Source organism: Melanostigma gelatinosum (genome assembly GCF_949748355.1).
Source record: "Melanostigma gelatinosum genome assembly, chromosome: 12".
NCBI lineage: Eukaryota > Metazoa > Chordata > Actinopteri > Perciformes > Zoarcidae > Melanostigma > Melanostigma gelatinosum.
Window position 1 is genome coordinate 23,446,421 of NC_136645.1, and position 21,482 is coordinate 23,467,902.

At 41.2% G+C, this 21,482-nt stretch overlaps 2 protein-coding genes across 2 annotated transcripts in view; both read left to right on the forward strand.

Annotated features, from left to right (window-relative positions):
- The first annotated feature begins 562 nt into the window (after positions 1-562).
- On the forward strand, positions 563-4,357 carry LOC306786043 (calcium homeostasis modulator protein 2-like). Its single transcript, XM_079280670.1, has 3 exons — positions 563-700; positions 991-1,611; positions 2,561-4,357. The coding sequence occupies exons 2-3, from the start codon at positions 1,060-1,062 to the stop codon at positions 2,972-2,974; spliced, it is 966 nt and encodes a 321-aa protein (XP_079136796.1). The 5' UTR covers positions 563-700; positions 991-1,059; the 3' UTR covers positions 2,975-4,357.
- Positions 4,358-5,679: 1,322 nt separating this feature from the next.
- Positions 5,680-21,482, forward strand: part of ncapd3 (non-SMC condensin II complex, subunit D3) — a 45,188-nt gene continuing 29,385 nt past the window's right edge. The window contains exons 1-16 of the mRNA XM_079279974.1: positions 5,680-5,766; positions 6,530-6,687; positions 6,894-7,056; positions 10,722-10,888; positions 11,184-11,342; positions 11,417-11,478; positions 11,569-11,653; positions 12,988-13,121; positions 14,121-14,193; positions 15,803-15,928; positions 18,084-18,336; positions 18,612-18,650; positions 19,517-19,609; positions 19,751-19,824; positions 19,952-20,086; positions 20,199-20,419. Of these exons, the coding sequence (XP_079136100.1) occupies positions 5,715-5,766; positions 6,530-6,687; positions 6,894-7,056; positions 10,722-10,888; positions 11,184-11,342; positions 11,417-11,478; positions 11,569-11,653; positions 12,988-13,121; positions 14,121-14,193; positions 15,803-15,928; positions 18,084-18,336; positions 18,612-18,650; positions 19,517-19,609; positions 19,751-19,824; positions 19,952-20,086; positions 20,199-20,419 (1,994 nt within the window). The 5' untranslated portion in view covers positions 5,680-5,714. The remainder of the gene's footprint in view (positions 5,767-6,529; positions 6,688-6,893; positions 7,057-10,721; positions 10,889-11,183; positions 11,343-11,416; positions 11,479-11,568; positions 11,654-12,987; positions 13,122-14,120; positions 14,194-15,802; positions 15,929-18,083; positions 18,337-18,611; positions 18,651-19,516; positions 19,610-19,750; positions 19,825-19,951; positions 20,087-20,198; positions 20,420-21,482) is intronic.

Below are 21,482 nucleotides of genomic sequence, written 5' to 3' on the forward strand. Positions count from 1 at the left end.
TGCAGATATTTGTCATAAACCAAAAATCTGAAAAACTAGGATTTTGAGGTCATGATGGCAAGATGAAAACTTCGAGGATCACGAAAGTGACAATTTCAATTCATCCTGAGGGGGAACATGAATTTAATGAGAATCCATCCAATAGTTGTTGAGATATTTGTAAATAATACACATTAAGGCCTAATTGTTCTAGTGGCTGGCAAACAATCATTTTCCTCCAAATTTCTGATGGTCAGTGCTGAGAGACCAGGAAGCAAGAAGGGTCGAGGAGAACTGGTAGAGCGTACAGGTCCAAGTGGAAAAAAACCAAAACTAAATATTTTGGGATTTTTCCAAATGAGAAGGAAGGGTAAGACGTTCGTCAAACTTTTTTGGCTTCCTTATTCGTAAGTGCCAGTTTAGCTGGGTTAAGCCAGAATCATACTGGAGCAGCCTCTCAGTTCCTTGTTTGTACCGCTTTTGCTGTGTGAGCAACACATGTTTTCATTTACAGACCACATTCTTTCTTCCATTGGGGAGGAAACCGGAGGGCAGTTCCTGACTGTGAGTCACCACTGGTGCCCAGACTGCTCACACAGCCTCAAAGTTGCACGCAAAAGCAGGGACTTCTCAGTACAGTTTTTCCCTGAAATTGCACTGGATGATGAAAATGGATTAAAAAGTCTGAGTCACATGTCCAGCCTCAGGACACTGCCAGGGCGTGAGTTTGCATGACTACATTCTTTGTTTTCAATAAAGTGGCAGCATTTTTATATGTAAAAAAAACATAACATTAATCTCAGTCTGTTTTCCACGGTCTCTGGCTTCTTTGTTGATTGAGTAAGTATGACATAAGTGTTAGACTTATTTTCTGCAACTAAACTGAATCCATTCATTACAAAACAGTCATTCAGACTACAGTAATAATTAATGCGGTCTGCTCGTTTAAAACCGTAAAAATCTGTAACTTATTGTTTCCTATTTATTTTCCTTTTCGTTCTCTGTCTGCAGCCTGACAGTCCTGTCAACGAAACTCATAGCTCTTCAGTGTTCTCCTCAGTAAAGACACAACATCCAAACATGGCTGCTGCAGCACTCGTCACAGAGAACTTTAAGTTTGTGTCTCTCTTCTTCAAGAGTAAAGATGTGATGATCTTCAACGGTCTGATTGCACTGGGCACTGTGGCCAGCCAGACTGCATTCAACGTTTTCGCCTTTGAATGTCCTTGTTCGTCTGGGAGGAACTACCTCTACGGCCTGGCTTCCATTGGTGTTCCGGCGCTGGCGTTTTTCCTCGTTGGAATAATGATGAACAAGAGCACGTGGGACCTCGTGTCTGAGTGTCGGCTCAGAAGGTGCCGGAAGCTGTCGGGAGCCTCTGCCTTTGCGCTGCTGGGAACCATCATCGGTCGAGGTGTGGTGGCGCCGATAACATGGGTAGTTTTCTCTTTGCTGCAGGGCCAGGCGTACATGTGTGCCCTCAGCGAGTTCGTTGACCCCGGCACACTGGAGGGCTTTCCCTCAGGTCAGGGGTCGTTGGTAATGGCGAAATTCCCATGTCAAGACAGTGTTCCAACAGAGCTGCAACGCTTCTGGGCTGAAGTTGAGCGACGACTGAAATATGAATCTCAGGTAGTGGAGTACTTTATTTTATTTTTTTGCAGGTTTAGTGTAGCTATTACAGGTGCACACAAGTAAGGGATGTTAAATATCAATCAAAAATAAACACCAGCTGCTACTTTCGATCTTATTTGCCATCAAATCCCATGAAAGGAATACCGACACATTTTGGGAGGCATTTATTTGCTTTCTTTCCAAAAAAATAAGCGAGAGGCTTGAAACCAATCTTGTTTTTTTTCCTTAAGTATAGAGCTGGAGTGTGGACATAGTTAGCTTAGCTTAGCATAAAGACTGGAGGCAGATGGAAACAGCGAAATTCAAAAATACACCTACAGCCTTACGTGCTGGAACTATTTATTGATGCACAACAGCTGTATCCATCTGCCTCGTGCTTCTGTGTATCATCCCCGCCTACGGTGCAGGTTGCCAGATACAGTGTGGTCACTGAGTAAAGGTTTTGGTCGTAATAGCACCAAACCTGGCAATCTGACTGTGAAGAAAATACTTCAGGAGGCTCCACAGAGTCACTGAACACTGTGACAAGAATAGTTTCATTGTGTAGCTTATTTCTGAAGCTACATTAATGGAACAAGTTGAACTTTTTGGCACATGTGGAGCAATGACTTATGTTTGTCAACTTATTTTAGTATATAGTCGCTACGATAAAATGTTTAGCTTTATGGCTAAAATTAAAGACATCTCATTCCAAATGTAAGTCTATGGGGAAAAAAGTGTCTTTGGGCACAGTGGCATCACATGAAGGTCCCCGGAAATTGTAATTCCATCGTTTTTGGCCACTATGTAAAATTTGCTTCAAGGCCCAGCGCTCTTCCTGCGGGGTTGTTAGAGAGGGGAAGAGTAGACAAAGGTAAAAATATGAACCAGCAAACACAAATGTAACCGATCCATTGCCTCAGAACCTACTAATGGTGTTGACCTCAATGCTCTCTGTTCTTTTCAGCTCATAGGCTGGCTGCTGGTGGCAGTAATGTCATTGACGGTGTTCCTGATGCTGTGCATGAAGCGCTGCTCCTCTCCACTTGGCTACCAGCAGGAGAATTACTGGTCCCAGTACCGCTCCAACGAAAAGACCCTCTTCCAGCGCACTGCGGCTGTCCACGCCCGCCTGCTGGCTGCGGAGAACGTGAAGAGCTTCTTTGGCTTTGTGGCACTGGAGGCGGAGGAGAAGGAGCAGCTGGCTGAGCACCAGAGTGCCGTTCCCATCTGTAGAACCAACTGGAACAGGGTGACTGGTGTCTACCTCTACAGGGAGAATAAAGGACTGCCTCTTTACAGCAGGCTCAACAAATGGGCCACGTACAGTCTGGAGAATAACATGGAGGCTATGGAGAAAGAGATGGACACGCTCAGCTGACCGGATCCTTCTGGAAGGTGGTCCAGTGACTGCTAGCATAAAGGCCTCAGTATGTTTCAAACAGAGTGGGTCATCAAATAGCAACTACAGTTAACCCCCCCCCCCTCTTCTCCTTTCCTATTTCATAACTTTCTCTGACAATTGTCGGAACTTTCTGAAACAGACAATCTTGACAGTCACGCACATTATTACGACTGAATTTTATTTCTTACACTGTTTCTTTAATTGTTTTTAAATCTCCTTTTCTTTTGCCTTATGTTTTGATGCTTTTAATGGTTTTATGTTAAGCACTTTGAATTACCTTGTTGTTGAAATGTGCTATACAAATAAACTTGCCTTGCCTTCTGCCACATTGCCTTCAGGCAGGTTTCGATGATAAGACCAATTTAGTTTGAAACATAATGAACCCTTTAGTTCACCATCAATACAACTTTGGTCATGCTCCCAGATGGACACTTGGACAGCTGTGGACAGCATTTGAAAGACAAGTTTGGAGGGTGAGTTCCACCAATGCACGGTAGATTGCTATGCTACCACTTGTAGCGTAGTGGCGGCATGGACACGTCTGGACAAGTCTGCTTGGTCACACAGATATATATGTTTATATGTTAGTTTTTGCTGTTCAAATTCTCTGAAAAGTATCCTTTTGAGTGTTTCAATGTGATCCAAACATATAAAATTATAAATAATCCGAGTGTACAGGGCACTGAGGTACGTTTACCCCTGGTATTAACATATGGTCTGTGTCTTGATATGTTCACCATGTTTGTTGACTGCTCTGCCCTCCTAATTTGCAAATCAAATTAGGAGGGCAGAGCCCGGCTGAAACTAGTCAAGGAAAAAGCTTATTACCAGGTGTAAATGTGGGGCTAGATAAAGGATTTGACTGTAATTAAATCAGATTCCTCATTAATAGATTCAGATTATTTCTAGTTCCATTTGCAATGTTCCTTTTAAAAGTTAACTTTGTTCATTGATAAACTCAAAACCATTAAGTGTGGCAGTATACTGTCTCTATGGGCTGAATCTGTCAGAGTACTCCAGTGCAGCCATCCCTTGATGTGACATTTTATGTGGTCCTGATTAAGTCACATAGTCATCTTTTATGGGTTATGTGAAGCTTATGATTTATAACTCAAACTCTTTTTTAAAACGTTTTCATCTCTTTCATTAGGCTGATTACAATGAGGCGTGGTCTTTTGTCATGCAGTATTAAATCCCCAACATCCAACTTGGGATGGTACCTGTGTTTCTGTACTGATGCTTTATTCAACAACAAGAATCTGGCCAGACAGATTCCAATGCTCAGGTCTGCAAGCCAATCGTGTCGTAGACCCCAGCCGGACAATGGTGAAGCGCACTGATGTAAACTGAAAAGAAATGATTTTAGACTGTAAGAAATAAGATTTGAATCTGAAAATGTAAAATCTGAAACTGAAAAATATGAGACCTCAAATATCAAAATATATATGAAACTGAAAAATGAAAATAAATATTTTATTCAAAACAATTCCAGAACAGAATCAAAATTATATTCAACCCAAAAAACCTTTTCATTCACTTATTTTTATTTTGAATACATTGCTGTATTTTTCAATGTTCAAGACCACAACTTGAACTTTCAGGTTCAAATTTGTTTTCAAATGATCAAAACTATTGGCCTGGATTTGGCTCCATTGTCAGGTTTCGAAGGCCAAAGCGGTAATAGGGGATGGACCCAAATGCAGGGAGACACAGTGGAACAGAGGGTTGAATGATGGTGGCTTTAATTCCTAAGGAAAATGTCGAACACAAAAACTAGAGCAGGGGAATCAAAGAAATGTATAACAAAAAAAATCCAAGAAAACAAAACTACAAAACAGAAAACATGGCAGAGAAGAGCAGGGATCACATCAGAGACATACTAGGAATCATTGTCCAAAAAAAAATCAGGGAGCAGAGCAGGAATCACAACAGGAAACACCACAGACCAACCGACAATGAGACAGGGGACACACAGGGTTTAAACACACAGGGAAGGTGCACAGCGTTGCTGAGTAAGCAGAGCAAACTGTTTTTGACCGTGCAACATTTAATGAATGTAAATATTATGATTTATTTGATCTATGTAGAGGAAATGGATAACGACAGAGAAAGTGGTTGGCCTCTGGTTATGTGAGAAATAAAATACCGACCGTATATTGGAAACTGGACTTTATTTATGGCACGTGTCAGAACAAACCCTGGTGACTTTTTGATAAGCAACGAGGTCACTACAATCACAATCACTACAATCTAAATGTTCACATACAGTATATATATATATATATATATATATATATATATATATATATATATATATATATATATATATATATATATATATATGTATGTATATATATATATATATGTATATATATATATATATATATATATATATATATATATATATATATAAATAAATATGAATAAAATCATTAATCTCCTCTCTCTCCCATTGTACTAGTTGTTTGGGGCGACCGTGGCACAGTCACCAATGATGTATCTTGTCATTCTGTATATATTCTTGTTTTAGGCTACATTCTCTACTACAACAAAAACAAACAAACAGGCCATACTCCTGACCAGAAGATGGCGGTAATGAAGCTGAAAGAAGTTAACCTGTAAAATTCATCAGTGAAGAAGAAATCTTTACTGCGCATGTGTAAAAGTCTGTATTTAACTGTCGAGCGGGCTGATTCAAAATATAACGTTAACCAAGATGTCTTTGATATCTGCGCTGCAGTTTCTGAGGTTAAATGAAATTCCCGAAGGTAAAATTGTGTAAATTACCTTTTCTATTATATTGTAGATAGAGACCACGCTTAATTGAATTTCCCGGCTGTTTGTCAAGCAATGTTGACAGCTAACGTAACTATTTCCCGGGTTTTGTGCCCCGTCCTGTGTAGAGGAAGAATAACGCTACCAACTGCATTCACATATCTTGCAAATTAGACAATGCGGGCTGCTTTGGAAGTAAAACACAGTTAAAACGAAACTCCAGACCTGTACCTAAGTCGCGACGAGCCACTGGCGTTTTCGGCAAACAACTGTCTAACGAAGACTCACTGTCATTTTGTGCAGCTGTCGTGTAACGTTAATCACAGCGTTTGTAACGTTAAGTAAGCCCAGTTTAGTTTAGCTTGCATTAACTTATCTGTTTTCCGAATTAGGTTAAAGAATACAGCTTTATAGTTACTGCTAAACGTGTTAAAGCCATGTTGTAAGGTTATTAAGACACATCGACTCCTGATAACGTCAGCACTCTTTAGTGTTAGCAGCTCCTTCAACAGATCTTAAGTTTGTTTCATTAAAAAGACACAGACGTCACCGTTTGGGGGAAATATCATCATTTTGGTTCATATAAATCGTTACATTTAATATTATTTTTCATACATTTTGGTTTTACATTTTGGTTTTACTCTAAACCAGCTCTTAATTTCCCTCAGAAAACAGAGCTCTCAAGTTCTGAAATACTGTCTGTCGTGTTTTTGTATCACTGGGTGGGGGTAATGTGATAACTGGTGTGATTTCTAGCCTGGGTGGATGCAGTGTGGGACTTGGAGTTCACAGAGAGAGAACCACTGGATGACACCATAGAGGACGAACTTGCAGTCAGTGGAGACAAGGCCTTCAGAACTTTGTACCAGTGTTTACTTGCCCATGCTGCTGACCAACAAGATGGAGCTTCACAGGTAAACCTGATCCAGCACTGAAACACTATCCTCTGCTCCACGGAAAACAAATAGAAATGTGTATATATATATATATATACTGAAATGTACCGAACCTAGTGGCTCTTCCCGAAATGCTGTGTGCTCTGATGTTGATGCAAAACACCAGTGCTTTTTTGTTGTTGTTTTTTGGTAGCAGCAGTAAGCATTGTCTTGTCTCGCTGCAGAGCATCTGGGCGATTCTGGGGGAAAACGAGGTGTCGATCAAGTCCCTGGTGGCCGTGCTGTCCTTCTTTGTCCTGGCGGGAAAAGCCAAAACGGCCAATGTCCAGCAGAGGGTGAGCAGTCTGCACGCAGCCTCACTCTACCTGCTGCTGCTGGGAATCCCAGGTGAGGAAATCTAACAAAAAACATATATGAAAGAATGTCGGCGTGTAGTTTCGGTGCAGCCACAATGTCAAATTTGTTGAAACTGTAACAATAAGGTTTCATCTGTTTTCTGTAATGAGTTATTCGATACTGTCCAGCTTGTGTTATTCACTTAACAGTTGAGCAATAAACAATTCTGTGGAATAGTGTGAAACCATGGACAGGAATGTGTACTGCGTTACTGGTATACACATGCATCTTTGTGTGTGCATGACACAAACAAAACTGGATGTCATGAGAACCAAAACCTCAAAACCAAATCGATACCAAAATTCTGAAAACGTGATCGTACTTTTTCTACTGTACCGCTATGGCACATATCATATGTACTCTGGATCAGGGCTTCAGACTAACGCGAATCTATGGAGGTGCCGTTGAGTTACATTATGATGCGTTCAAGCTCTATTCAGTAAAAATGAATTGAAAGAAATACTCAATGACCTTGTTAAAGTTCAGTCCAGGTGATTGTTGTTAGTTTGTTGGAGAAGCTAACATTTATGTTAGCCCTATAGAACCATGTGAAAATGGTTTTAATATATGCTCTGTAATCTAACTTAAAACATGAACTGCTCTTGTGTCATTAGCGTCAGTATTTAATTTTGGTGAATTATGTGTGCCAAAACTCATACTGCTTCAATAGTTATACATCAAATCTAAAAACCAAATATGACATAATTTTCCAGTAGCAGCAGTCTCCAACCTTTTTGGCGCCACGGACCGGTTTGATGTCAGACAATATTGTCACGGACCGGCCTTCAAGGTGTGGCCAATAAACACGACGAAATAAAATGATACGATCGGCATGAAAACGAATATAAAATGCATACAAAATACAACTCGCAACAACGCTGACTCAGTGGGAGCCCTGAGCTTGTTTCTCTGAAATGAGACGGTCCCATCTGGGGGTAATGGGAGACAATGACACCCAAAGTCTGTTCCTTATGTCCAGTCTCCGTAATTTAGTTTTGATTGCTGTTGTGGAGGATGAATCTTCCCCACGGAGAGCATGCGGTACTGTTGTTTACAGTAGCATCGCTTCTTAATAAATCTACCAAAAACTGGTTTACAATTTAAAAATAATTTAATTCTACTGGAGCTAATACAATTACACAATGAAGTACACTGCTAACAGAATATAAAATAAAATCCGTGCGGAAAAGCTAATCGCAACTCAGCCTGGAAAACGATGTTTCCATGCCGAGAGCACAGCAAGAAGAGACCGAAAAACTTTCCCAGCCCTTCCTCATACAGTTCGAAACTCCCCCTCTTTTGTTCATCCTAATTCCCATTGGCTAATGTTGGTTGCCTCCTCCTGGCATCAGGCTTGGTGGATCCTGCAAATCACTTTCGAGAAAATTTGTCACTCTCCCTCTCCTATTCTAAATCCATTCAATGCCTTTGATGGCTTAACACTTTTATGATAAAGATTCTATATAAAGATGAGGATTTGCAACTTTTGGCAAAAACTTCACAAGTTTCACATACATAGATATAAAGGTGCTACAAATTCTACTAAGATACACTTCTAACTACAAATCACTTCTAACTACAAATCACTTCTAACTACAAATTCTAAAACACTTATTGTTAGTTGTTAGTAACAATTATGAATATTCAATGATGTATCCCAAAACACTTCTAATTATGATTTCTCAATTATGAATTATTAATCACTTCTATTATAATTTCTTAAAACACACTTCTAAACCCAAATTTCCTACACTGTCACTGCAGAAAATCCCGCTTCACAAAGATAGGATGTTGGAAATGGAAGCAGGGTTTTTAATGCTTTTGTGATTAATTGATGTCCTGTCCATCCTGTGATTTTACTTTGAAGAGACAGGAAGTAGCATGATACTTGCTTATTCACGGCAATAATGACAACGACAAGTGAAACTGCTCTTTTTCTTCTTTTTAAAATTTTTTTTTTCTCAAACATCTGCGATTTATTGAGTGGTGTAATAATCTCGCAGATTATTAGGGATTAATAATAAATTTGCAAAAAAAAAACCTGTTTTCAAACTTCCATAAGGTGAGATAAGACTACTATGAAAAATTATAGGCCAATATCAAACCTCCCATTTTTGAGTAAAATAATTGAAAAAGCGGTTTTCCAACAGCTGTCCAACTTCTTGGCCGTAAATAACTGCTTTGATGTTTTCCAGTCAGGCTTTCGACAGCACCGCAGCACTGAAACTGCTCTTGTTAAGGTTTTCAACGACATCCACTTAAACATAGACAATGGCAGAAGTTCAGTCTTAGTCTTACTAGATCTCAGTGCTGCATTCGACATGGTCGACCATGCCATACTCCTAGAAAGACTAAAAATCTGGGTGGGACACTCTGGCACAGCACTTAACTGGTTTGAATCCTACTTGAAGGGCCGAGAATACTTTGTCTGTGGCTGATTACACATCGGAGCTGACTAAAATGACATGTGGTGTTCCCCAAGGTTCAATACTGGGGCCTCTTCTGTTAAACATCTACATGCTTCCACTAGCTCAGATTATGGAAAACAACAAAGTGTGTTATCATAATTATGCAGACGACACACAAATCTACATAACTATGTCACCAGGGGACTATAATCCCATACAAGGGCTGGGTAACTGCATTGAACAAACCAACAACTGGATGTGCCAGAATTTTCTTCAATTAAACAAAGATAAAACAGAAGTAATTGTTTTCGGTACCAAGGACTAACAATTGAAAATCACCGCTCAGCTTCAGTCACTGATGTTAAAATCCACAAACCAAGCCAGAAATCTAGGTGTAGTTATGGATTCAGACCTCAACCTGAACAGCCATATCAAGACAATTACAAAATCAGCCTACTATCACCTGAAGAATATATCAAGGATTAGAGGATTTATGTCTCAACAGGATTTGGAAAAACTTGTCCACGCATTTATCTTCAGCAGACTGGACTACTGTAACGGTGTGTTTACAGGTCTCTGTAAAAAGTCCGTCAGAAAGCTGCAGCTGATTCAGAACGCTGCAGCTCGAGTCCTCACTAAGACCAGGAGGGTGGATCACATCACTCCAGTTCTGAGGTCTTTGCACTGGCTTCCTGTCCAACAAAGAATTGACTTTAAAATCCTGCTGTTGGTTTACAAAGCACTGAATGGTTTAAGGCCAAAATACATCTCTGATCTGCTACTACCTTATGAACCATCCCGACCCCTCAGGTCGTCTGGGACCGGTCTACTTTCTGTTCCCAGAGTCAGAACTAAACATGGAGAAGCAGCGTTCAGTTTTTCTGCTCCACATATCTGGAACAAAGTCCCAGAAAGCTGCAGGTCTGCTGAGACCCTCAGCTCATTTAAATCAAGATTGAAGACTTTTCTGTTGGCTGCTGCCTTTAATTGAACCACATTCAATTCATATATTAATCAATTTCCTGCATTTCTGCATTTTACTACTGCATTTTATTTCTTGCACTGTTTTTTAATGTTTTAATGAATGTTCTTAATTGTTTTTAAATCTCCTTTTCTTTTGCCTGTTTTGATGCTTTTAATGGTTTTATGTGAAGCACTTTGAATTACCTTGTTGTTGAAATGTGCTATACAAATAAACTTGCCTTGCCTTGCCTTGCCTATGATACGCAACATATGTATTTCTTCCAGGGAGCATTGCCACCAAGGTTTTCCATGAGGTTTTGTTGGATACGTGTTCAGACTTGACCTCTTACTGCTGGCCTCAGGACTCTGGAAAGAAGCGCAAGAAGGACTGCCTGAAGAGCTCTCAGCCGGACGGCAAACGCTCCAAACCACAGCCTAAAAGAACTTCAGAGGTAAAGTCCTCTATCTGAAATCACTCAAACCTGCTAACAGGGCCGTGGTAATATGACGGCACAACCATTTTCTTCAGACTTACAAAAAATAATTGATATTCATTCCACTTTTTAAATATATTCTTGTAACAAATGACAAATGTGCTTGAATCGTAAAAATCAGAAGTAACACAACTGAAAAAATGTGGGGGGGAATAAAATGTAATCTGTAAAAAATTGTAAGCGGATTTCTTAGGGCCCTAATGGAGTGTAGAGGGTACCGGAAATGAAAAGTGCCTGTCTCTGTTATTCTCAGATGGAAGTGGATGAGGACGAGGAAGAGGAGCTTCATTTCTCAGCCCAGGACTTGGTAAAGATCAGAAACGCTGTGGTTCTCCTGGTTCAAAGCCTCCTCCAACTCCTGCAGACATTTCCGCTCAAAGACAGACCACAGAGCGTCGGCAACTTCACGGAGGTAGCTAGTGATTCCATCGTCCCGCCCGCTCTGTAGCACATTGCATTGTTTTCATGTGTTTGTTTCTTTCGCAGATCTTTAGCAAGCTGCTTTACTTTGAGCCGGTTATCGGAGAGATGACCTTTGCGGCTCCACGGTGAGTTGTAACTTTCACTTCTCTCTCCGTCTTGATAAAAGAATGTGTGCAGGATTTGCGAGAGCTGACCGTTGTGTTATTTCTGCACAGGGATATCACCAAGCTGAGTGTTCCAGAGATGGCTTTCTATGGCCTGCAGCTGCTCTGCTCGCCAAAACACGGAGACAAGAAAGAAGTAAGATCCAATAATCATGGTCCACGGTGGGCCAATAGTATACACACTTGTTGGTTTGGCATTATCTGATTTAAATTGGCAGCTGTTCTGAACATTTTGACAGATAGTGTCCTAGGTACTCTGAATAATCCACAGATCTCACTGTCAACTGTCTTCATGATGTTTCTGTAGTAGTGATTCATAGATTACAGTCATATTTGTGGTTTTGGGTCATAGAATTATCATCCTGATAAACAGCGAATTCTCTGTTTTATAGCATGGAGCTCTGGTTGTATATGAATATTGATCAATAGTAGTTACTATTTCGATCCTTTTGGGAGATTTATGTTTAAGATAAACTCTGGTGGTCTCTATGCTTTGGAAATGTTTACATGTTGACTGGGAGTTTTACTTCAAAACATTATTTATTTCCTTATAGCCACATTAACTTAATAAATTGTATGATAAATATTTTCAGCAATTTTAGATGATGAAAATAGGTTTAATTACAATAGATTCATATTTCTTATTATACCTGTCAAATGAGACAAGAAATATGTATATATGGCTGAGGAGCTATTCCTGAATAATTTTGGGTATGTTATAGGGCTGGGCGGTATACCGGTTTCAATTTACCGTACGATATGAATTTTTCGTATGCCGTCGCACAGCCGAAACAACTTCTGTTGCTCTTCAACAGGCAGCAAAATATTACGCTGATTACCGTAATATGTGTGGTATTTGTTATAAATGTACAATGTTACATAGACGGTGATAAGAAGCTGTACATGGAGGGGCTTCTTCTTCAAATTCCATTGGCGGCTCGCTACGTATGTATGTATGTATGTATGTATCCCTCACGGTTCGGATCAATCGAGTATTTTTTTTTCTCTTACACTTTAATCATCATAGTGTGTAATACAGTTCTACTGCTGCTGTTCCTTTTCAAGTAACAAGTCCCCGAATATCAATGCAAAGTGTCAGTGAACAGATACACAGCAGTAGTGTGTTCACGTGAACGGAGCAGGTTAAAAGCATTTAACGGTGAAAGTCATGGCGAGCGGAGGAACGTCAGAAGCCCCCGGCGTCGCAGGTTTGGGAGCATATTGTCTTCTATGTAACTTGATGAGGGTGGTGGACGAAACCGGTACGGTATGTAGGAGTTATTTAAATTGAGACATACGACAACGGCAAAACATCGGCATGTCCACACATAAGAGGTGATGTGCATTTTTGGTCATACCACTCAGCCCTAGTATGTTACTTGAGGTGTTTTTTCCGAGAGCTAGTGTTTAACAGGTCAAACTCATAACAGAGTGATGTTTCTAATATTAACTGATGTGTCTGTTGTCCAGTCCCTGCAGAGGGTCTTTCACCGGCTTCTCTACGTGATCCTGATGATGAATAAAGCCAACAAAGGGAAACCCTCCCTCCTCGTACACAGCCAGGCCATCCTCTCCACCCGTGACCAGGCCATCCATTTTGTTTGGTAAACAGCTGTGTTTTGATCAATTGTAGAATTACTTTGTTCAAATCTGTGCAATATAGTAAGATTTAGACAAGTGACGACGTTCAATATTTTAAACGGTTCCACAGTTTTGTGAAGAATGTTCTTGGACTTCATCTCCACCAGACTGCAATGAATGAAAGCTTTGCCTCGGTAGAGCCCACACATTTCAGAATGAGATGCTTGATCATTAGCCTGTTTTCATGGGGTTTAAGCCCAGATCATGATCAACATTTGGTATCGATTGGCCACTGCCCGGTTTTCAGCTGATCAGTCATGACAGGTGACTGGCCGATCCGTCTCATATGTCCAATTTTCTTGCTGGTCAAGTTGACACACGTGTGATGGTTTCACATTGTGCACACAGCAGCGGAAGCTGTGCGACACACACACACACACCACACACACCATGTCGTCGGTATGGAAGTTCTTCACCATGAATGAAGAAGACATAAGGCTAGTAAAAGTGTGATTTACTGCAATTCATTTTTAGTTGGATTTTATTTGTCTTGTAACCCGTTTGTGAATGAAAGGAACTCGGGACAAAAAAATGCAGTTGGTACAGCTCTAGTATCAGTTTCGATCCAACACTTATATTTACTTTAATGTTGCTTAAATATGTAGCTGACATATTTAAGTAATAAATAATGTGTCAATAATAATAAATAATATTTAAATAATCTTTAGATGTATTATAAAAGCCACCAAAATGTCAACATGATTTATTTTTTGTTATATGGTACCTACATTTGTCTTAAATAAGTGGGCCAATTGCATCATACATTACAACTGTAATAAGCATAATGTAAAAATGTATGACTTCAAGCAACTCCCATCTCCTAATCAGTCCTTTATTTCTGTTGGTAGAAGGAATGCTGCACATCAGGATCTCTTGGTTGTTGATTACTTTCTAGTCGTTTAACTGTCGACATGTTATGAGTCATATTTGACTTTGTACATGATTTATGTGTTTGATTACAGTCATCTTGTGGAGCAGCAGAAGGAGTTGGCGCTGCCTATCTTGCAAATCCTCCTGCAGCATATCTGCTTCCAGGTGAATCCTCCAGCAAACACTCAGCAGTATTACAATTCCTGTTTGTGTCAACTCTTCATCTCTTCAAGGCGACAGATCATGAAAAACTCACTGTTCAGTGCTTGTGCATCAGGGTTAATTTCATTGATTTAAAAACAACCTTTTTTCCCATGACGAGATGGCACCAATGTCATTTAACACTACCGGCGACAATATCAAATCTGCAATATTGTTGCCGTAAAAAAAGCAGAGTTTTAAAATATTAAAGCTTTACTTAAAAATGTCTTTTTCTTCACCGTCCATCCTCTCTTGTCCTCACTCTATTGCTCTCGCTGTTTCAAACGCACATCGCCATGACAGCGGCGCTAAGTCTGTCTAGATCCTTGTCTCAGTCCTGACAATAGTGCTACTCTAATGCGTAATTGAGACTTGTGGGTCGGGTGGTTGATTGACAGATTTAGCTCTCTCATTGCTCACTGTCCCGCGCATCACTTGAGGACAACTGTGTTGATTGTCATTCAACCTGTGTCATTTATGTGAAATGACAAAATTATTGGTTTTGGCTAGACCAAAGTGACTGACTGGAAACATTTGATATAATCTGATTAGTAAAAAAAAGTACTTTTTAATAATTGAAAAAATATCTGACAAAATATAAGAGAACAAACATTTGACCAAAAGTAATGGTGAAAAGTTAACTAATATGTAATTCCTTTCTGTGGATTAAAACATGAAGAAAGAAAATGTGACAAACTAATGAGCATTTTTGTCTAAATCCTAAATAGCTGCCAAAATTATAACTGTCATACATTTGTCTATCTGGAGTGCTTACCAACCCACAAATTGTGAAATACAACCCAGTCATTTTTCTTCAGATCAGAAGACATGTGATTCAACAAGCCAATCACATTTGGCTCCCCTGCCTTCAAGCTCATTAGTGTGTGTGTGTGTGTGTGTGTGTGTATGTATATCTCGCTCTGTCTCTCTCTCTCTCTCTTCCCCCCCCCCCCCCCACACACACAAACATACTTTGCGAAGGTGCATCATGTTTTTCTCACAAGCAGAGCAGACTGGGTTAGGGTTAGGGTTGGGCTTTTTTTTTCAGGAGCGGGGGCTTAAAGAATCTCTAGTTTTAAAGTCTGCTTCAATACAGCATGATGTTCACTTAGTAAATTACGGTCCATTTAGAGTAGAGTCCATACAGCAGGATATATTTAATTGCGGGCTCACTGTGATTGACAGGTTGCTGCCGCTACCAGACTTATCGGACGTCTCTACATCACTCCTCTGCATTCCAAATATGGAAACTTCTGTTTATCGGTTGCAAAAAAACATGGCAACGGCCGTAATCCTAGATGGCGACAGCGAAATTGTCGAATTCAAGGCTTCAAAATGGAAGTCCCCAAACCAATGGGGGACGTCACGATGACTACAGCCACTATTTGTATACGGTCTATTGGATGAACCTGAAAAAGACCCTGATATGTCCCCTTTAAAATTATGAAGGCAGTCACATCACATGCAAGGATATTTACAGACGATTGTAGTGGTAGAATAGATTGCTTTCAGATTGTTTTTATCTGACTCATTAGTATAGCTGGGATATAATGTTTCTGCTGTGGATGTTTAGATGGTGGAGAAGAGCGAGTGTCGAAGCCATGGATCCCAAGCTGTGGGTATGTTGACGTCCCAGATGGAAAGTACAGACTATGCCAGCTTCATTAAGTGGCTGTTTATCTTCTCCAGAAGCTCAAAGGTAACACAATTGTCCCCTCAGACATTTTATCATGATTCACACACCAATACAGTGCCTTGCATAAGTATTCACCCCCCTTGGATGTTTCATCCTTTTGTTGCTTTTATACATGAAATCATGGTCAATATAATTTGGCTTTTAAGAATTTGCAAAAAAAACCCCTCTTTAATATCAAAGTGAAAACAGATTTTTACAAAATGTCAATTAATTAAAAATATATAAGGTAAAGTAAAGATTGCTTAAGTATTCACCCCCTTCAGGTCAGCATTTAGTAGATTCACCTTTGGCTGCAATCACAGCGCTGAGTGTGTGTGGATGTGTCTCACTCAGGCTGGCACATCTGGACACTAAGATTTTTCTCTATTCTTCTTCATAACAGCTCAAGCTCTGTCAGGTTGCTCAGGGATCGGGCGCGTGAACAGCTCTTCTCAAGTCCAGCCACAAATTCTGGATTGGATTGAGTTCTGGGCTTTGACTTCCACTCCAGAACATTCACCTTGTTGTCTTGGAACTATTCTATGGAGCTTTTGCTGTATGCTTGGGGTCGTTGTCTTGCTGGAGAATAAATCTTCTCCCAAGTCGTAGTTCTCTTGCAGACTGAGTCAGATTATCCTCCAGGATTTGGGGGTATGTTTCTGCATTCATGTTCCCCTCTACCTTTACAAGCCTTCCAGGCCCTGCTGCTGAGAAGCATCCCCAGAGCATGATGCTGCCACCACCATGCTTCAGGGTGGAGATGGTGTGTTTGTGGTGATGTGCAGTGTTTGGTGTTCACCAAACATAGCGTCTAGTCTGATGGCCAAAAAGCTACATTTTTGTTTCGTCAGACCAAAGAACCTTCTTCCAATTGATCTTTGAGTCTCCCACATGCCTTTGGGTGAATTTTTTTTCAACAGTTTCATTCTCTTTGCCACTCTTCCATACAGGCCAGATTTGTGGAGTACATGACTACTAGCTGTCCTGTGGACAGATTCTCCCACCTCAGCTGTGGCTCTTTGCAGCTCCTCCAGAGTTACCATGGGCCTCTTGGTTGCTCCTCTGATGCATTTTCTCCTTGTCCGGGTTGTCAGTTTGGGTGAACGGCCTTCTCTTGGTAGGTTTGTGGTTATGCCATATTCTTTCCATTTTCTGATGATGGATTTTATGGTGCTCCGTGAGATGTTCAAAGCTTGGGATGTTTTTTTTTTATAACCTAACCCTACTTCATACTTCGCCACAACTTTACCCCTGACCTGTTTGGTGAGCTCCTTGGTCTTCATGATGCTGTTTGTTCAGTAATGCTCTCTAACAAACTCTGAGGCCTTCACAGAACACGTTTATTTACACTGAGATTCAATTTCAGACAGGTGGACCTATCTACTAATTATGTGACTTGTGAAGGCAATTGGTCACACCAGATCTTTGTTCGGGGTTATACAGTGAAGGGGGTGAATACATATGCACTCAACACTTTTCAGATTTTTATTTGTAAATATTTTTGAAATCCATGTAAACTTTCCCCCGACTTCCAAATGGACTATTTTGTGTTGGTCTATTACATAAAATCCCAATGAAATAAATTAGAATCTGTGGTTATACCATGACAAAATGTAGAAAAGTCCAAGGGGGTGAATACTTATGCAAGGCACTGTATATGATGATTGTACGTTTCTGTTCATACCGATGATTGCACAAGTTGATTTGCAGAACTTCTCTTCTTCTGTATTGCAAACATGAACATCACTGACTCTCAGAACACAGTTTTTAAACTGTTTTAATAAACACTGCAGGATGAGGATAAGCCGATCACAAGCCATTTTAGCGCTCCATCTTTGGCATTTGGAAGAGTTGTTCAGGTGTCTTAGACCATAGGAATAACATGTGTGATTTTTGAAAATGGGCGTAGTTCCCCTATAACTAGATTATTGCTGTAAATGACAATTTAACAGCCCTGCTTAATAAGTAAGCCACTGGGGGAAATAGGCTGTACCGCTTTTTCTGCCATAGTGCAGTCATTTCAAATGAACAAACAAAATGTAACCGTTTAATGCCTCTAGAAGGGCTGCAAGTATCCCCCATTGAGTGTTCGTTATCAGTAGCCATTGTCTAAATATCAGTCAGGCTTCATTACAGCCTATCAGTGGGTGTGTACAGTGTGCTGTGCTGGCTTCTGTAGATGGTGTCCCGGCTGTTTTCCGTGGACGTAGTGATGGTTTTGCTGGAGCAGCCAGAGAGGAGGCCGGAGGAGTGTCAGGACCCGGAGCTCTCCTGCTTCCTGCCTCACAAGTTCCTGATCCAGAACCTGCTGTTCGCTCGGCGGATGGACGACTCGTCCACAGTCCAAGGCCACGCCCTGGCCTGCCTCGCCAAATGTCTGGAGCTGCCCTCGCTCAACGTCACCCGGGCAGTCCACAACCTCTTCTCTGCCAGTAAGAAAACGCACACCATGGACTGGTAGAAGTTTGAAAATAGACATTTTTTCCCCTGTAAGGTCAATGTAGATGTGAAGAATTTGGGCTACTTTTGGATCTGAAACCAGGACCCGTTTCGGTAGACAATGCACTTTGTTGCACTGAAGTATGAAACTCTTTTGAATTATTTGAAAATGTAAGGGTGTATGTATTTTATATATTTTAAGATCTGATCATAAACTGTTTTGTGGACACATTTTCACTGAAGTAACTTGTCTACTCTCTCTGTTTAGCTGGAACCCAGACAGTGTTTGAAGGCAAAATCACAGAAGGTACACTCTTGTTTCATTATTACAGATTTGGTGTTTGACTGACCACAGAGGCTGATGGTGACAAACCCACCAAGTGTTTCTCAGAATAGAGAAGAGTTTGGTTTGAGACCTGTCGTAGGGTCTTGGAAAGAAATCTTACCAGACAGATAAGATTCACACTTTATTTCAGCCTTGCTTTTGAAGGATAACTCTGGTTTAATATTTCTGTAGTTTTGGTATTAATCGCCTTGTTATAGAAAAAAAAAAAGCCAACTACTAACTGACAAAGCTGCAGCAAATTACGGAAACTCTTAAGAGCCGGTCAAAATAGCAAGCCTACCTTGTAATCTACATGTGTGGCGTTCGCCTATAGTTAGCCATCTATGTGTTAACTAAATCCCTAAACGGGGGCTGTGTGGTCCCTGTAAAGTTTAGTTGATCAATTAGATTAAATCCAAAGTGGCAGTAATGAGAAAACGTAAAGCAGCTTCGTATCATCTTCAAGACCATCCTGCCGGCAGGAGAGCAGTCGGCTACTCTGGGAGAAGAAATGTCAGTCAGCAGCTGCAGCAAGTTGAATCCAGACAGCACAAAATCCAGCATCGGGAGTCTCGACGGGCTGGTGGAGGACTGGGTCTGACCTGTGTAACGGCAGCAACAGAAAGTTTCTAAATCTGGCAGTGAGTCGGGGCAGTCCCTTGGGACCAGACCCCCCCCCCCCCCCCCCCTGGTGCTGTGGTTAGCACTGGCAGATTTCTTTCAATGATTCAATTTAAATTATGGTCAGATCTTGTTTGATCGGAGTTTGATACCCAGGCCTTCATGGTTCACTGTCTTGCAAATAATTTGAAGTGTTGAGGTTTTATAGATGTGACTGTGTGTTTCAGGAAGCCTTAGTTCCCGGCAGACACACAAAACCTACCGAACTCTGCCGTTTAGGACTGTGGAGATTAGCAGCACAGACTGCTCCGACTGTGACGGTGAGAGAAGCTAATCTGATTTACCATACCAAATTATTTTTATTGTATGCATTTTGTAAATAGATGTGCAAGATCTGTTTCCATATTTGTGTGTACACTCAAAGTCTCACATTGACTCAAATAGATGTATTTTCAATGCAGCAAAAGAGAACCTGGCTCTCCTCCTGCGGCGAGTAAAAGACTCAAAGACGAATGTGAGAAAATCGGCGTTGCAGGTACCAGAAAAGCTGAGCTTCATCGGACGGCTTCATGTTACAAATAATGATTAGCCGCCAGTATGTGTTTCACCCTGGCTTTCTGTGCAGATGACCCTTTAATCTCTGCTCTGTCGTCCGTTCACAGACTCTAGTGGGTCTCCTGAAACATAACGTGATCACTTTGAGCTGGGAGAACCTGGCTACGCTGTCGGAGCGCTGCAGGGACCCGGCCGTGTCTGTGAAGAAGAAGGCCCTGCAGTGCGTAGGAGAGCTGCTCGCTGTGAGTCTCAACCAGCAGCTCGGAGACACAGTACAATATTTTAAAGATAAAATAAAGAGAGAAGAAAATGTGTTGAATGTTTTGCAGTACATACATTTCCTCTGACCACCAGGCTAAACCAGAGTGCAGCCTGGTGCAGAAGGCGTGGCTGCAGGGTGTGCTGCCGGCTGTGGTGGACTCGGAGAACTCTGTGCAGGACAAGGCCGTGGAGGCTCTGGACCAGGTGCTGCTCAGCCAGGTCAAACCGTACTCTGCCAGCCGCCACCTGGATGCCAGTCAGAGGCTGACCTGGGACCTGCTGGGCCTGCTCTGCAACGAGTGCCGGGACCTCAGGTTGGACCAGCTACGTTCAGGCTACATACACACTAACATACCTGCAAACTTGTCGCCTCTCAGCAAAATTCGCAGTTTCAAAATATATCATCCACGTGAATCGTGTAGATCCGTAGAAGTTTTTTTTTTTTTTGGGGGGGGGGGGTGAACTGGCCAGCCAGCCAGCCAGCCAGCGAGCGACCAGTGTTAAGATGTCTACACTGTCTTCATTTCCCTCTGTTAAACTTTAAGTTACGTAATGTTCCGTTACAGTTCAGACTTGCTGGGTTAAGTGTCGACTGCTAACTTTCGTCATTATCGCGATTTAGAAGGAAAAAACATAACGTGATGAAACATGCAGCCCGCCCGTGTTCCGGTTCAGTTAACGCGGCCACTCGTTAACATTAACCCGGAACACCGGCGGATCTGGTTGCAGGTTGTTGTTTTTTTAACTCAAAGTAGAATGAGGATGATTTCGTGGCGATAACTTCTATGACTATGAAACATGAGGCCCAGATACTGATAAGATGATGAGGTCAAAGAGCTTAAGGATGCTGTTTGTGTAGCGCAGCTTGACGAAGGGCTGAGATGTGAGTGGAGCTGGGCCTGGATAAAGGTGGAGGTCTAAACAGACGTGAGTACAGCTTCCCGCTGTCACAGTGTTTTAAATACATTGATAAGGCAGGGTATGCTAAATGCAGCCTCTGCTCCAAGGAGATAAATTACAGCAACAAGGGCTCACATGTCCTCTCATCTCACTGTAATGACCACAGCCAGTGTACTAACAGTCCCAACAGTCCCACGTGCAGTTGCGCCTAAGGGCCCTGAAGTAATGAGAGAGGGTTAAGGAGCCTGTGCCTTAATTTCAGCGGGTTGCTAATGTAGAGGTGTGTATAGATCACAGCTATTTTATTTTTGATAAACTACCTTAGCCAGAGTAGATTATCATTTTCATTTAAATAATTGAACTGGATTGAATGCATATTAATTGCAAATAGAAGATAGGCCACAATTCTAACAGCTTTACAGTAACAGTGGAAGTTAATATGAAGCCATACAGTAACAGGGTTCAATGAAAACTAAT

Bases quoted from the DNA above. Each gene is read 5' to 3' on its own strand.
- LOC306786043 (XM_079280670.1), top strand. From the start codon at position 1,060: ATGGCTGCTGCAGCACTCGTCACAGAGAACTTTAAGTTTGTGTCTCTC. The intron at 1,612-2,560 runs GTAGTGGAGTAC...TGTTCTTTTCAG, and splicing joins GACTGAAATATGAATCTCAG to CTCATAGGCTGGCTGCTGGT.